Source organism: Monodon monoceros, unplaced genomic scaffold (assembly GCF_005190385.1).
Source record: "Monodon monoceros isolate NGI ecotype Baffin Bay Population unplaced genomic scaffold, NGI_Narwhal_1 Super_Scaffold_4, whole genome shotgun sequence".
Classification (NCBI taxonomy): Eukaryota; Metazoa; Chordata; class Mammalia; order Artiodactyla; family Monodontidae; genus Monodon; species Monodon monoceros.
The window spans coordinates 77194244-77209887 of NW_021703781.1; the positions used below are offsets into that span (position 1 = coordinate 77194244).

Sequence of the window (15644 nt, forward strand, 5' to 3'; positions counted from 1 at the left end):
TGGATGAATAAAACACAGACCTTGCCCTCACGACACTTAAAATCTAGAGGACATTTGTTTCCAAGATGAAGGAATTGCTTCTAAGTTAACGGAGTAAGTTGTGTAACTTCAAAAAGTAGCAGTCCTTCCGTGGGGCAGTTTCTGTGCTCATTCACACCAGCATCCTTGGTCTGGACCAGCTCCTCTGTTCCCTCATAGGCTGCCCAGCATGGCTTCTGGCAAATTCCCAGCACCCTGTTGTGGCTCTTTTCCAGATCATTCCACAGCGAATGCTGATGATGTCCAGTAGAGGTGTTTTTCTCCTGTGTGGCTGAGAGCACACTGGTGGCCGTGGACACAGCTTCAGCCATCTCCCCAATCCCAGCACGTAGTCTGGTACCTTCTGGAGAGCAGGGCTGGAGCTGTGCTTCGTAAACGCAAGCTTCTGTCGTGACTGATAGAAAGTCAGTACCTGCCTCTCTTCTCTGCTTTAAACTTACCACCGTGGAACATGCCACAAATTTGAGTTATGATTTTGCTTTTTAGTCTGTCTCTTCTACTAGAATGTCAGCACGCCGAGGGCAGAGATTTTGTCTGTTTATTCCCTGATGGACGTTCAGTGCTCACATTGGGGTCTGAAGTGTAGCGAGTACTCAAGAAATAGTTTTGAATAATGAACGAGTGAGTGAACGAGTGAATGAATGAATGAAGAATCTGCCTGAGTGTTCTGCTGGATTAACTGATACCCACCCACAGGGTGGTCAGTTCTGTGATGTTCCCAGCTGGATCAGGTGAAAACATCTGTCTAAAAGTATTACCCTGGTACCATCTTAAATTTCCCCGCACAAGTGGGAAGGGCCAGTCATCCTCTGCTTTCCACACCCAGTTATTAAAATAAATGGCTTAGTCTGCACCTAAACCAGCTCCCTCCTCACCCCAGGAAATGTCATTTCTTTATCCCAGAAGGAATCCTGGTGAACACGTTTCAGTGGCAAACACCATATATAATGAACTCGGTGGCTTTCTTTAGACGCTGTTGACAAATTAACTTTTCTTAGCCCAGCCCCCCAACAAATGCGGTGACTCTGTTATTCTGGGGAGGCTCTGGCCGTTAGGGAAGCTTTTAATGCTTGCTTTCATTACAAAGAATTAAAGGGAAACTATAATGGTGGTGAGTGGTGCAGCATGGCCGCCAGCATGGGGAGTCGAGGCCATGCAGCCTCTCGTCCCCCGGGGTTGGCAGCAGCTACCTGCCTCTCCTCCAGCATGGTGTCTCATCGTCTGTGCCTCTCCCTGGGCCCTGCCCCGGCTCTCTCCTTCCTTGCCTTTACACAGAGCCATGCGTGATGAAGAAGAGGGACTGTCTTCTTATTATTGCACAGTCATTATTACTCCTATCAGAAATACGTGGAGATTTGAACAGAGACAGACACGGAAATGAACACTATTGTTAGGGCAGGACCTTTTCTTTTGTGTTTTCTAATCCTATTTCCATAATATAAAACCATAATATGTAAAAATAGGGACAGATATTGATTATTATTTGGCATGTAGAACTGCCCGGTTATATTACAAATAGGGCAGAGTTTCCTTCACATATTCCTGAAATCAAGGAGATGCTAAGTTGCAAAATGATGACGATAATGACAAAGAAGACACTGGCCCCAGAGGGCACCAGGAGTAGCTATTAATAAAGGAAACAACTTTTTAGGGCTGAGCTGAAGCTGAGTTGATTAACTTGTTTCCTGAAGGAGACATAAAGCTAAAGCTATAGTTTATTGAAAATTAATGAAAATGAATTTTGGTGGCATTGCTACCAAACTAGAAGGAAAATAGGAATGTGAGTATACTGTGTGAAAACGAATTTTCCTTCTGGGCCGCCACTTCCTTCAGTTGTAGTATTGTCACTTACCATCTTACAGAGGTTTTAATTTGAAAGCATTAATGATGTGCGTTGGGCAGTGGTTCCGATGGTAAATAACCACAGAGCTTTTACCTTTGATGCATAATTTCTTTGGATGTATTTTTTATAGAGCGCGTTGGTTCACAGTTTTAAATCAGACTTCCTCTCTGTGAAGCTTCTGTGCTTTGTTTCAGAAGCTTGACATTGCACTCGTTTTTTAAACAAATGCTTCAGAGCTCTTGTAGCTGAAGATTAAAATCTTCAAATTTTGGTGTCAGCAAGTATAAAATTCTTGATGTCCAATTATGAGACTTTTATCTGGGGAACCAGTCTAGTGCTGTAACCAATGAGATACTGACAAAAAAATCTGACTCCATTTTGGGTCAAAATAGGCCCAGTTTCACACCTTCTTTACGTAGAGGAACTCATTTTTCATAATTGTCCGTTCAGATCTGGCTTTTAAAACACAAGTTTGCTTGTTTTTATGGCGCATTAAAAACTTTGCTTCAGCGTTTGCTCCCATGAATGTGGACATACATTTGATTCAGGTAGAGCCCGGGTGGCACTTGGTGGTCACTGGACGAGCCACTTAGGTGACAGGCGGTACGTGAAAGCTTTGAAGTGGTTTCCCCGGGAAGGTTGCTCATGGACGGCTGCTGGTCCCTGGACTTGCGTATCAGTGGCTTTGATTTCTCTGAAACTGCCTCACAGAGGGGATCCCTCTTACTGATTAGGAACCCTTAAAAACATAACTTATTACCGGGACCCCTTCCAAGGTGCTTTCTGCTCCCTCCAGCGTTAAAAGTGTGCTTTCTCCAGAACATAAATTCACGTGGACCTTTACCAGGTCTGGGTGCGGGAGCCTCTTGATCCCATCCAGTAAAAGGAAGAACCCAGAATTGGCAGGAGCAGCAAAAGCGTCTGCTTTGCAAATCTGCGCAGACGTCTAGGTTTCCCATTTTCAGAGGAGGGAGAGGATACTGCTGGGGCCTGATGGGTCTGGATGTGAGTTTTGTCTTTACTATTTCTCACCAGTCTTGACCTTGGGGATGTTACTTAATATATCCAAGCTTTAGTTTCCCGGTGGAAGCGTATTCCTACCTTACAGTGTCATTTGGGGGATTAAATGAGACAATGCAGGATGGCCACCATATTGTAGGTGCTCAAAATGGATGAGCTCTGTTGGTGCTCTGCCCAGAGACACACGCTTCACCGGAACTCTCCCCCAGAGCCAGTGGGAAATAGAGCTCAAACCATTTTTTGCGTAGCTTAGCAGAAATTGCATGGGGTTTCAAAAAGAAAGAAAAGTATTTGAAAAGTAGAGCTTGCATTTCATTTCTCTCTTTTTTTAAACCCGAGTTCTGGGACACAAATCCATAAACTCCATAAACGTTCATGCCAAGCCTTGAAGTGCTCATTTTATCTACGAATGGGCTGTCTGCATTGCCTCGTGGCTCAGTAGTGAGGCTTTTATTCACCTACCAACTTAAAAGGCTAGGGAGGTATTTGAAATCTCTTTTGGCATTCTGCACGGGAAGATTATTTAAATTACATTTTCAAGTATGTGTGATACCTACATGAAGCCCAAAGCAAGAATTTGGAACCCGTTTTATATTCTCGTAAATATATGTGCTTCATTTTTCATATTAAGGACGGAAAGGCTTATTATTGCCTAAAAACTTAAAAATAGTATTTACGTTATATACATTTAAGCTATAGGAAAGACCCAGTGCAACCCTGTGTATTAAATGAAGAAAATGCTAGAAGAGAATATCATGTATGCTTCTATTTCAAAATCATAAAACATGGTAACTTGTACTTGGGCTTTAGAACTTGAATATTTTATCAAATATATAAAAGCCATTAGTTATAAAAGAAAAAGAAAAAATGAGGGGTTTCCCTGAAGACTATTCAAAGGATTGCAAGCTAGAAGGACAGAGGCCAGTTGCAGCAGTGGAAGAGATGAGGGATGGCTAAGGCATCAAGAGGAGAAAGAAAACCTAATAGTGGGACCACTGTGTGCGTTTATTAACCGACATCCGTAGAAAGGGCTGTGTTGCTTTCTCTGTCTCTCTCTCAACTTCTGTATGTATTTACAGCAGTGGCTGAAATTATGAAGTTCTTGGACATCTCTGGAGGATTGGTTCTTAGATCAGAAAGGACCCTTGAGGTCCCTTGTCTCGTGTGGACTGTCCTCCTTTCATGTGGGAGCGTGGGGCTCAGAGGGGCGAGGCTAGGATGAGCTGGGAACAAAACCACGTTTCCTGACTCCACATCAGCTGCCTTGGCCGTAACACCAAGGAACCTTGCCCCGTACACTTCTCTGAAAACGAGCACAAAGCTGGAGGTCTCCATCCCGTAATCCTCAGCCCCTCCTAATCCTTGGAAATAAACCTGCCTTTTGAGTAAAGCAAGAACATCTCTCTGAAGGTGTTCACGCCTGCACCCTTGCATCACCTCCCTGCATTTTAGCACCTGGAAGGCTGCTTCTCAGTAACAAAGTAACTTGAAAGGAGTTAACTTTGCACACACAGTGTACAAAGAGAGCCTGGTCCTCGGTAGTTTATTTAATCTCCCAGGGAAGCCCAGGAGGGGCGGGTGTTCTTAGGTCTCTTTCACAGAGTCAGAAGCCTCTGGAGAAAGGCACTGGAGAGGTTAATAACCATCCCCAAGCACATGTAGGACAAACAGGGAGGGATGGGGCAACGTGGCCAGCTCAGGACCAGTTGGCTGCAGAGCCCCGGTCATTCTCGGAAAATGGAAAAACCACGTGAACAGGAGGGAACCTCAGTCCGCTGGCTGGCATGTTTTAAAATGTTTGGGGTTGCAACAAATGGGCAGAGACACCAAAACTGTTTTCTCAAGAACTTTAGACAATGAAGTGCTGACATTTCCATCCCTTTCAAATAGGGAGCATGAGAGGACAGGGGTGCGGCTGGCAGGAGGAGAACCTTTTTGTTTCCGAGCTTGACCCTGTGTGCTGCTCTCCCTTCTCGGCTCACACACCCTCTTTCCTGTGATGCGCTGTCCGGCCAGACACCCAGGAAGGCAGTGCTCACATTCCAGAGACATCCGCCAGGATGCTTGTCAAGACGTCAGAAGCACCCACCTCCCCTCTTTGACATCTGGCCATGCCAGCTAACCAGGTGGAAAACTTTGATCTCAGTTAATTGGGTGGGTTCGGGCAAGAGTAACCCGGTCTCCTTCTAGAGGGTGCACAGCCGACCTGAGATGGGTTTGTCTAACTGTGCCTGGCTCCCCCCTGGGCTCCGGGTGGGTGGGAGGCTGCACGCCTCCTGCTGGGACCTCCGTGACTCCAGGCTACTCCCTGGCTGCTGCAGTGATGCTTGATTTTCCTGTAGGTTCTTTCTGCTCTGTGACTTAAACAAATTAACTTGTCCCTTTATGCTTCCTCTGTAATTGCGATGCAGTATTTATTCTGTTTGGGTATGGATAATTAGAGAAAATTTGGAGAGATTTCTCACCCCCTGACAGGTCCCCCTGAAGAGTGCCTGCTGCTCAGTGATCTGTCAGTATAAGGACAGAAGGTAAAGCAAGTACGTAATTTCTGTCCATCCAGCGTTAATATCTAGGTGAAAGCAAGTCACATCATATAAACAGGTGTTGTGATGACCTCTTACTGCTGCTGGTGGGAGAGTGAGACCTTTTCCACATCATGTATGTATATGCATGTAAATTACAGGTTTGTGTATAATACACACGCACACGCACATGCACACTTCCCCAGCAGAATCCTGCAGGTTTGATGGGCTGATGAACAGATAAGCGTAGGCTTGTACAGACACAGTGTCAGCGACCTGTGAACGCTTCAGAGAGGGCCTGAGTTCTTTGCCTTGTACCCTCCCCGCTCCACCTTGCCTGACACAGTGCGCAACACTTAGGAGACTCCTGGTAGAAGCCATTTGAACCTGTGAATGAACGATACACTCGTCTGTGGGGCAGTCACATCTGGGATTGCCCTGTGCCCATATTGTGACCTGGTTTCAGGTCGAAGAACTATGGTTACTACACTTACAAGACCATGTCGTAGGAGCTGGCAAACTGGCCCAAGTCTGGCTAGCGCCTGTTTTTGTGAAGTTTCCTAGGACCATGGCAATACTCATTCGTACCTGTGTCGTGTATGACTGTGTTTACGATGTAGTGGCACATCTGAACCACTTGAACAGAGACTGCACGGCCCTCAACGCCTAAAATAGGTACTGTTTGGCCCTTTGCAGAAAAAGTTTGCTGACATCTGCTACATTGGAAGCTGATCCTGAGGTCTTTCAGTAAAAATAGATCCTGCGGGCCTAGGTCCTTATTTCTACATGTACGTACCACACACACACCCTCACCCATTCTGTGGCTGCCTCTGTTGTCAGTGATTAAAAGGAAAAACAAAGTTGAGCAAACGTGACTACAGGATTCCACACTGGGTTTGTCTTAACTCGTGGCCATCCCCAGACCTTTATTCCTATTGCCTTTGCCTGCAGAGCCCCTGAGACTGTGCCCTCAAAGGGCCCCTGACCTCAGGGCGATTCCCCTGGCTAGTTTTTCCCTTTCCTGTCGCTGTGTGACTTGGACTCGGGAGAACGGGACATCCCCCCGTGGAGAAACCCGTTTCTCAGTGAGGTTGAATAGGACCCCATGGCCGGGAGATTGAATCACTGGATTTATAACGCTCACTGCAAGCTACCAGGCTCCTCGGGCTGGTTGGTTACTTAGGATTTTCGTGTCTTATGTGATGGCCTCACACTTGCTCTGACTCAGTACAAAGCCCCCGGAGCTTCATGATCTCCTGTCTGCCTGCTGGTCACATTTAAGGGCCAGGAGTGGCCTGGGTTTAGCTGCTCCTTCCTCCTTCCCACACCCCCAAGCCTGCAGGTAGCACTTGGCTGATACTGGGAGAGACCCGACCAGTGAAAGAACCTATCTCACTCTGGGCAATGGCAGGTTCCTGCCCTCTTGCTTAATGGGTGGAGTAAAGCTTCTCATGTCATCTGTAGGTCTTCTCTGAAGAACCGAGGGTCGCTGGGTTGTCATCAGCTAGTGAACCCCTCAAGACACCTCACATGTGGGGCTGCCAGCACCTTAGAAGTAAGCAGCCGTCTCCCTGCCGAGGTGGCTGGTAAGGGTGCAGCCCCTGAGCTGAGGGGTGCAGCCCCACAGCCTTGGGTCGGAGGGTCACCTGCTCAGCAACCCACAGCTGCTCTGGGGAATTACGACTGTTAACAAGAATTGGTTGGGTTTCTAAACTCAGTGCCCCGTTTGCCCGGTCTCAGCCTTCAGCGATTACATTTGTGGCTCGTTTAGATATCCTGTGTGACCCTGAACTTCCCGGGAAGAGACAAGAATAACGCTGAGAGCTTTGAAATAAGCAGGATCATTCTTGGCATTCACGCAAACAGAGGGATCAAAGGCTGCCTGAATTGTTTAAAGTGAGCGGTTTTAGTGAATTGCCCAGACATTTTACAAGGGACTAAGAATAAGAAGGCATGTTCCTGAACACTTTGTGCACATCCACTCGCTTAAAGAATGCATCCCGCTGAAATGCTCATATTAGGATAGGTCCTTTTTCAGTGCCCGCTGTGTGTCGGTTATTGCTGAGACCTTTGTGGACAACATTGTTAAGCTTCTAGCATCCCTGTTTAATAGAAGATGAAACTGAAGCTCCCTGAGATTAAGTAACTTGCCTAAACGGAAAACTTTCTCTGCTGAGGCCTTTCGGAAATCTATATAAGCAAACGAGAGTAAAGAAAGAGTCTCTTCTGAAAAATAATTTGGAAGTTACTGAAAATGGTCCTGGTTGGTGATACAGAAATTTCTACGCACAGAGTAAGAACCATTGCAAGAACTTGCCTGGCAGACTTGGTAATGCATAAACAAACTCAACAATGAAAAGAAGTTCTATTCAAGTTATACATTCAATGTAATTTGCCCATGGCCATGCTAGCCAAGTTCAACGAGCATTGTCTTCCTTTGGTCTGCGCTAGAGCACGCCTGAGGCCTCGCCAGCCCTGGCTCAAGCCTGCAGTGCAGTGGGGATCTGGGGGCAAAATGTGTCACTTGGTTTCAAAGTCGTGAGCTCTTAGATTGATTTCTAAGTCAAGTGCACACTGAATTCCTTCCCTCACTGAGACTCCTCTTACTGAAGGTTAATTTCTATACAAAGGCCCTTGCAAGCTAATTTGGGGGTGAAGGGTGAGGAGAGAAGTGGATTGTACACAGGTTCTGAGCATTCTTCACAGGTGATGACGTGGAGCGTTTTCCAATATTTTAATGTGATCGTGAAATTCCTTGTCATGTTACAAAATGACTATAACAATAACCTACGTGGAGCGAGCTTTACTATTTTCTACCATGAGATGCAACGATAGGATAACATTTCTTGGCTTAGACTGAGCACATAAAATAAGTCCTGTGAATTCCTCCTTTAAAGTGACTGTGCTGGTGCATGTCCTTCAGGGGATTGGTCCAGTGCTCAGAGCAGCCGAAGGTTACATTTTCGGGATTTAATGAGCTGGCTGATACTGGCCACAATAGCAGTATTTACACCGTGGAAATCAGCAAATGCTACTCCCCCTTCTTTGAGAGCCAGTTGTTAAAAATGTACCCGCAGACTCTCCCCCCTTGCTGGCCCAGACCCCTGAGAAAGGGATGGAGAAGGAGCTTTGCTTCTTATCTGCCCGCCTCCGAGGCCGCTGTCTCCTTGTCCATATTCTGAAGTGGAAAACAGTGGTGGGAATTTGAATTCTGGGCAAATCAATGACCCTGGGCAGTTGAGCAAGAGAGGTCACCTTCAAGGGGGCTTTGGGATTTGAAACCACTTGACTCACTGTTATCCGGAGAGCGCAGGGAGGGAGGTGGAAATGTAGATTATTAGGAACAGATGTGGGGGTTCACCCGGCTATGGTCCTGCTTTCCTACCGTGAACTTGGCCTGTGCAGACAACAACTGACCTAGAGATTGATTTCTAAGTCAAGTCATCCTTTGCCTTGATCGAAGGTGCCCACTCCTCAAATGGTTAGGAGCCAGGCACTGTCCCTTGTTTTGGGGATACTGGGGCGAAGGCCTTTTTGTGATGATGGCGGTGTCCTCTGTCTTGTGTAGGAGTCAGTCTCCACAGGTGGCTCTGGGGCACCTGTGATGTTTCCGATGTGATGAAAGAACGGAATTACAATTGTAATTAATTCGAGTTTGAATTTCAATAGCCACATGTGGACAAAGCAGGTCAGGGCCTGCAGGAACGGCCCTTGGTGGCAGCCTGTGTACTGAGAGTGTGTGGGGTGCATCCGTCACTCTGGACTCAGACATGGGGCCACTAAGTGTTCCCCAGACCCCAACACCGCTGACCAGCAAGGCAACCCTCACGCCACCAGCAGACGCCACCCCATTCAGATGCACCTGGTGCTGGGCTCCGTGCATTCAAAGGTCACTCCCTGTCTTCCTCACCCTCGGTCTGCAGGACGGGGGATGAGCTCCAACTTACAGGTGAAGCAATGAGGCACAGAGAGGTGCAGCCCTCGCCCAAGTCCTCAGAGCCAGAATTCCCACCTAGACATGTCTTAACAAACTCAAAACCACTTTGAAGACTGATGTAGTCTCAAAGAACTCAGAGGATCCCATTTAAAACAACTTTCCGCCCTGTTCTAATAGAAGGAACCTCCGTGTAGAACACAGTTCTCCTTGCATGGGGTGTTTGTGGATGTTCAACCCATGCAGCTGTTTATTTTGGGACACACCCCTGTGAGATGCACGCGACTTAGTATACGCACTTGGTTTTATACCATTTGTTGAATTTTATTTCCCATTTGGTGATGTTGGTATCTTTCTAGTTTGCTGTCTGGTTTAAGTCACTACCAGCTATATCGAAGTCAGTGATCGGTCCCTGTTTGGGCTTTTCATGTTTCCATGGGAGTGGTTTACTGATCACAAATCCCTTACAGACCCACCTTAGTGTGTTGCTTTTGGTTATGTATTTATTCAAGGCTAAACGATTGAAGTGGGATGAAAATGGAGATGTAAACCCAAAATTCAAGAAAGCCTTTGAAAACCATTCTGTAATGGTAGGTTACTATTAATCTACTGTTAGATTAGTTTACGATTGGCTAGCAACTTGTTTTGCTTAATACTGCAGGCTGCAAACAATGCTGGGTCGTAGGAGGTGGGGGTTATTGAGAGTTAACTCCTTTTGTAGATGGACCACCTACACGAAGCTGGAGAGGCCAGACACCAAGGGCAACATCTGCACCAGGCACCTTGCCTCTGGGGCCAGGGCTTAAGATCATAGAGGTTGCTTCCTCCCCTTTGTTTGCAACATGCAAACACAACGTAACTCAACCCCAACAATCCTGTGCAAGGGTGGTTTGCTGCCCTGACAGTGCATTTCTTGGCTTATCTTCACGCTGGCTGCCAGCTCACTTAACCCAGGGGTAGGAGCCCACGGGGTGAAGCGTGCTAATCACGTGAGGCAACAGGGCACTGCCTCAGATGCCACCTCCAAAACATGGGCTGCTGGAATCCAGACAGCTTCATGGGGGAATGGGAAAGAGAAGGTCTGGCCGTCTAGACAAAACCAGTGAGCCATGACACTGTTTCAAGAAACACGGAAGCAGAGCAGTGCTGGCTGTTTCGTATCAGCCTAGCACACTGCCTGGCTGTCCTAGCACAATTTCAAGTACAAAAGAAGGGCAACAAAGTTCAGTGATCTGTTATCAATGGCAGACAGTCCTGGCTGTTTTCATTCTCCCTCCTGCCCATCTGTACACACAGGGCAACTCGTGGAGAAAGGCATCTTGCTCCTAATGATATACAGATAGGATTTGTCTAAGGATGGGCATTGCTTCTATGCGTTCCAAGTAAGAAAAAAAAAATTGTCTGCTGTATAAAATATAAAACCTCATACAGTCCTGAATATCAATGTTATTCCAATTATTTAGCATAAGCGAGTCAGCATTTACTTTTCAAAATGCCATCCGAATTTCTTTTCCATAATATGTTTCCTAAGAGGCAGGTAGCTTCTTATTTAGATTAGATATTCTGGACTGGCATACCTATTATACTTCATCAGTATCATAAACCTTTAGCCCTGGGAGATAAAAAGGAAAGCTCCATCAGTTCATTCAGAAAATAGGTATTAAATTCCAGGCCAGGTGCAGGAATGCTAACCAACAAGTCAGTCCTGCAGGTGAGGATAAATGAGGTCTAGCGTCATAAAATAACCTGGGACTGCTTTGACCTTGCTCTGTCCTCAGACTACAGCCTGTTCTCAGAAACGCAGGCTTTAGTCTCATTAAGGATTTGGGCTTTGGGGGCTGCTGCTGGCCCCTGAGGGTGATAAGCCTGCAGGGAGCATCATAAGAAAGGCGTGAACATACATACCCTTCCCGATGGGCCTCTCCTTTTTCCAACTCCTGAATGACCCCCAAGAGCACTTTGATGGTTTCTTGGCTTGAACTGATTAAGTTCTCCATCATCTGAAGCTGTGCTTTCAGATCGACCACTTCCGCACGAGGCACGATTTGTTGGCATTCTTCACCCACGGCGAGCGCTGTCGGACAAGGCTGGTGCTCGTGCGCCGGGGGGGCCTGAGTCTGCAGGGACGCTTCACTACATTCGGGGGACAGGCACTGCGTCGGGGGCGAGCAGGCCAGGGCAGCGCCGGGCGGGGCCTGGAGCCCACTGGCCTGTGAGGCCTTCCTCCGCTCCTGGTCGGCCACGGGGCAGAGGGCCCACTCGCTCGAGGGGGCGGAGTTCGACAAGGCCAGCTCGGGGGCCCTAGCGCCGGGGGCAGGTGCGTAAACGGTGGCCACCTCCGTCTTAAACACCGTCCCGTGGGCCGATGCGGCGGGTTCCTCGGCGTCTGGGGTCGCCCGGTCGTGCTTTGCTTTCCCGTGCAGCTGGTAATCGGGCTCTTGGGAGGGAGGACGAGTGGAGTTCTGGAGAGGAGCATCTGGGCAGCGGTGCAGGTCGGGGGTTCTGCATGGCTCTGCGCAGTTGACCCCGGCGGGCTGGCCCAGCGCGTTCACGTGCTCATCGGAGTGGAAAACCAATGCCGCCGCCTTCTGAACCCGGTCCGCGCCCCACTGCCGGGACCCCTCCCCGGGCCCTTCCTCAGTCTTCTCTTTCGCATCAATTACAAACCCATTGTTTTGACTTTTAAAGGCATCCGCAGCTGGGATGCCTTTGAGATTCCCCTTCTTGCGGTCCAGGGGGAAAGTCTGGTAACACTTCTTAAGGTCCGGCGAGGTCTGCACACCTGTGCTCTTGGTGACGTTGGGGATGGACCTCCGAGCGGGCACGGTCATGTATTTGCGGTAGGTGGCCCTGTAGGACGCTGGCTTGTCGCCCAGCTGTCCCGAGGAGAGCTGCGTGTCCCTCTGCTCGTTCTGCGCCTCGCAGATATCCTTAAACCGCACCTGCAGGGCTTTATTACGCTTCTTAATCTGCCGGTTGGGATCCAGGGCATATTTCATCTCCAGGGCCAGGCACGCGGCAGGCTCCACTTCACTGGCCGAGGTCGTGAGTGCGCATTTGCTGGGTTCCTTACTGACCATGGTTCCTGCAGTCGGAGACAGCAACAGATGTGTCAGTGGAACAGAAACACACGTGCAAATGCAGGCAGCACAAACTTTTGGCCGGAATGACTACTGCCTGCTCCCTAATTATTTTTAAACAGGTGAGGTCGGCTTTTATGTTAAGGAAAATCAGACAGGCGGAGAATCGCCGGCAGGCACAGCTTGAAATGCTTCTCGGACATTAAAGCTGGCTTCCTTCTCCATGTGGGATACACTCGGTTTTCTTTTGATAGTAAGGCATGTTTCCCTATTAGACAAACCTGTTTTACTATATTCATGAAGAAACCCGACGGCGCTGCCTCTTCTGCTTTGCAAATTGCCACTTCACACGCACATCTCCACTTCACAGGCAGATGGTTTTCCAAATGCAACTTACTTGGTTTGGGTTTTTATTACTTTTTTGAAGATGACGTGATTAATCTATTATTGGAATCCGAGAGAATTGCTATTTTTTCTTAAAGACTTCTCGGGGATTCTAGCTCCTGATCGGATAAATGTGGAGAGCCCTCCGATGAGGAACTGAGCTAAATCTATTTATGGTAGCCACTCTGGGTGCCATGGGATAGTGGGCCGTGCTGCTTTATGGGAAAAGCATAAAGGAAAAAAAATCTCTGCAGTATGGCTTGCTTCTAATGGGTTAACAGGAGCCATATAAAGGACGTGGGTTTCCCTACATCTACAAAGTCTGTGTTAGCAACTCTTTTCTTTGATTCTGTGGAGAGCGGTATTTGAAAATACTGCTTTTTTTTTTTTTTTTTAAAGAAATGATTCATTCTAAAATCAAGTTTTGTGTTTTGATCACAACCTCTGAAAATGAACACAATGGTGGTTGTTTCAGGATTTAAATCCTGAAAGAAAATAAAATCACAAGGCTTTATGTTAATCATGCAAATCCATCTTGGGCTGAATTATTAAATGCAACTAAAAAGATGCAGGTGGCCAGTGACTGCTCCGGGGGAATACCAGTGGGTAGAATGCCTTCACTTTATTAGGCAGATTCACAGCTGTGTATTACACATGGAAGAACTTTCTTGAGGGTTGAAGTGAAAGCGAGAAAATATAGTTAAGTACGCTGTTTGTGAGTTAGCATTCATTTTTTTCCCCCTGTGTTCGAGAAGAAAACAGCCAGATGGGAGGAAGCTAGGCTGTACAGGGCACTGGCGTCCAAGCAAGGTGCCCAGAGAGGCAAGGTCACTGACAGGAGCCGGTGAGAGGGGAACAAGAACAGGGTCAGGCCACCCTGTCCCTCCCAGAGCACTTCCGTGAAATGCTAGAGGCACTGCGATCACGTGGCTGCTACTCTGGGACCCAGTGGGTGTGTGGGCCCCCAGGAGCTCTGCTGATAGAGGAGGGCCACATCTAGTACCTTCAGTGCCACACTCCCTTTTCAAGGAGGAAACTGGGGTTCAGAGAGGTTACGATACTTAGTCATCGTCACACAGCAAGTAAGACATACTGGCAGGCTCCTGATCTACCTGACCCCTGAGTCCATGCTGTTTCTTGTCCCTCAGGTGTCCAGTGAACAGAGAGGCAGGACACTTCCCCACGTCCCTAGTCCTTACTGACTTAGGACTGCAGGCTAACGGGTGTGGTGGTTCAGAGAAGGAGAAGAGAGGAGAAGCTGGAGCCCCTGTCTGAGAGTGAGTTAGTGGAACTGCCCCCCCTCGGAGTCTGGGGACTCCGTTAAGTTGACATCTCATGCCAGCATGGCACTGGCGCGGTCCAGCACTTCACTAGTGTTACTGAACGAAAGGCTTAGAGAAAATGCAGGTACTTTATCAATTCTGCCTTGAACAGTAAGCTGGGAATCACGTTAGAGGACATCAAAAATAATCCCTGCAGAGTTTGGTTTCGATCACACCGGGGTGTCCCAGCCTTGGCACTCCTGGCATTATAGGCTGGGTAATTCTTTGTTGGGCGGGCTCTCCTACACAGTATAGAATGTTTATTAGCATCTTGGCTTCTCTCCACTAGATATCAGTAGCACCTCCACCCCAAAGTGACAGCAAGAAGTGGCTCCAGACAAATGGCCCTGGTGGGGGGGGGGGGTGGCTAACCATTCCCAGTTGAGAACCACTGCATTAGACCTGTAACTTTGGGTGGCTAGAGTGTGTCCTGAAGGTAAGGCTGGGGTGGAAAGCCACGCAAAAGACCAAGAAGGGATGGCAGTGTCCCACCTCCCAGGGGGCAGGGTGTCTGCCAAGTGTCAGCTCTGACGCTCCAATCTGGAAAAGATCCAGCTCTGTGCTGAGCCAGCATCGAGGCAAGGCCTCACTCCATTGCAGCCTGTGTGTCCTCCGACAAAAGAGTTAATGCGAAACAATCACAATCCGAGGGTAGTTTGGAGAAGACAGAACAAGCCTTCTTTGGTCTTTGGTGCTCTACTGGGTACTGAGGATATCTGGAGACCTTTGTCATTTGAAACTCGAAAAACTAGGCAGTTTTGGAGAGAAGGAAAGGGAGAGGTACAGACTGAACTAGATTATGGGTGGTGGGGACAGAGCATGCCTGCTAAGGGTAGATAATGTATATGGTTAAGAGACACTTACTTATTCCATGAGGTTAAAAAGATGCACACAAGGGACCTTGTGTTGGGGAGATTATGGGGGGGGCGGTTGGGATAATAAGGAAATGAAATCTTAACCCTCACTCTATCTCCTATTCATTCTTTAATGCCTTTGTTGTCCAGGTTTGTCAGCATGTATTGTGCCATCATTCTACAGAAGACCTTCATACTAGGGAAAATTTGAAAGAGAGAGCGTTTTTACAAAAAGCAATTTACAGTAATTTTTCAGCCTTTTCCCTGCCACTACAGAAAAATGAGTGTCTGAATAAGTTTGTCCTACCATGCTATATTCATCCTCACGATTTGCCAAAAACTGAAGTAATTTTTTTTACATCAGTCTGCTGGTTTGGAAAGATATTCTGAGTCTTGGACCCAATCATCAAACTAATAAAACAAATCAGAAGAATTAGTTGTCAGTGGCAAAATAATAATAGTAAACAATTCCTGAGCACCTCTCTGTCTCACAGGGGGTTGCAAAGTATATGAAAATCACTTCCTTATTAGTAGAAATGATGGTGCGAAATAAGATTTTTTTATCAGTGTAGCTTGCTGTTGCTGAATTTGTTTTGAGTATAGTAATGAAGTTGTCCTAATTTCACTGATAGTAAAGACACCAAGG

The 15644-nt window shown here is 47.5% G+C and overlaps 2 protein-coding genes across 10 annotated transcripts in view; one reads left to right on the forward strand and one right to left on the reverse strand.

The window, feature by feature from the left end:
• INSYN2A (inhibitory synaptic factor 2A) overlaps window positions 1–12438 on the reverse strand; it is a 37465-nt gene extending 25027 nt beyond the window's left edge. The window contains exon 1 of the mRNA XM_029245567.1: window positions 11264–12438. Within this exon, the coding sequence (XP_029101400.1) occupies window positions 11264–12438 (1175 nt within the window). The remainder of the gene's footprint in view (window positions 1–11263) is intronic.
• Window positions 1–15644, forward strand: part of DOCK1 (dedicator of cytokinesis 1) — a 528766-nt gene that overhangs the window by 238462 nt on the left and 274660 nt on the right. The gene's annotated exons all lie outside the window — the stretch shown is intronic.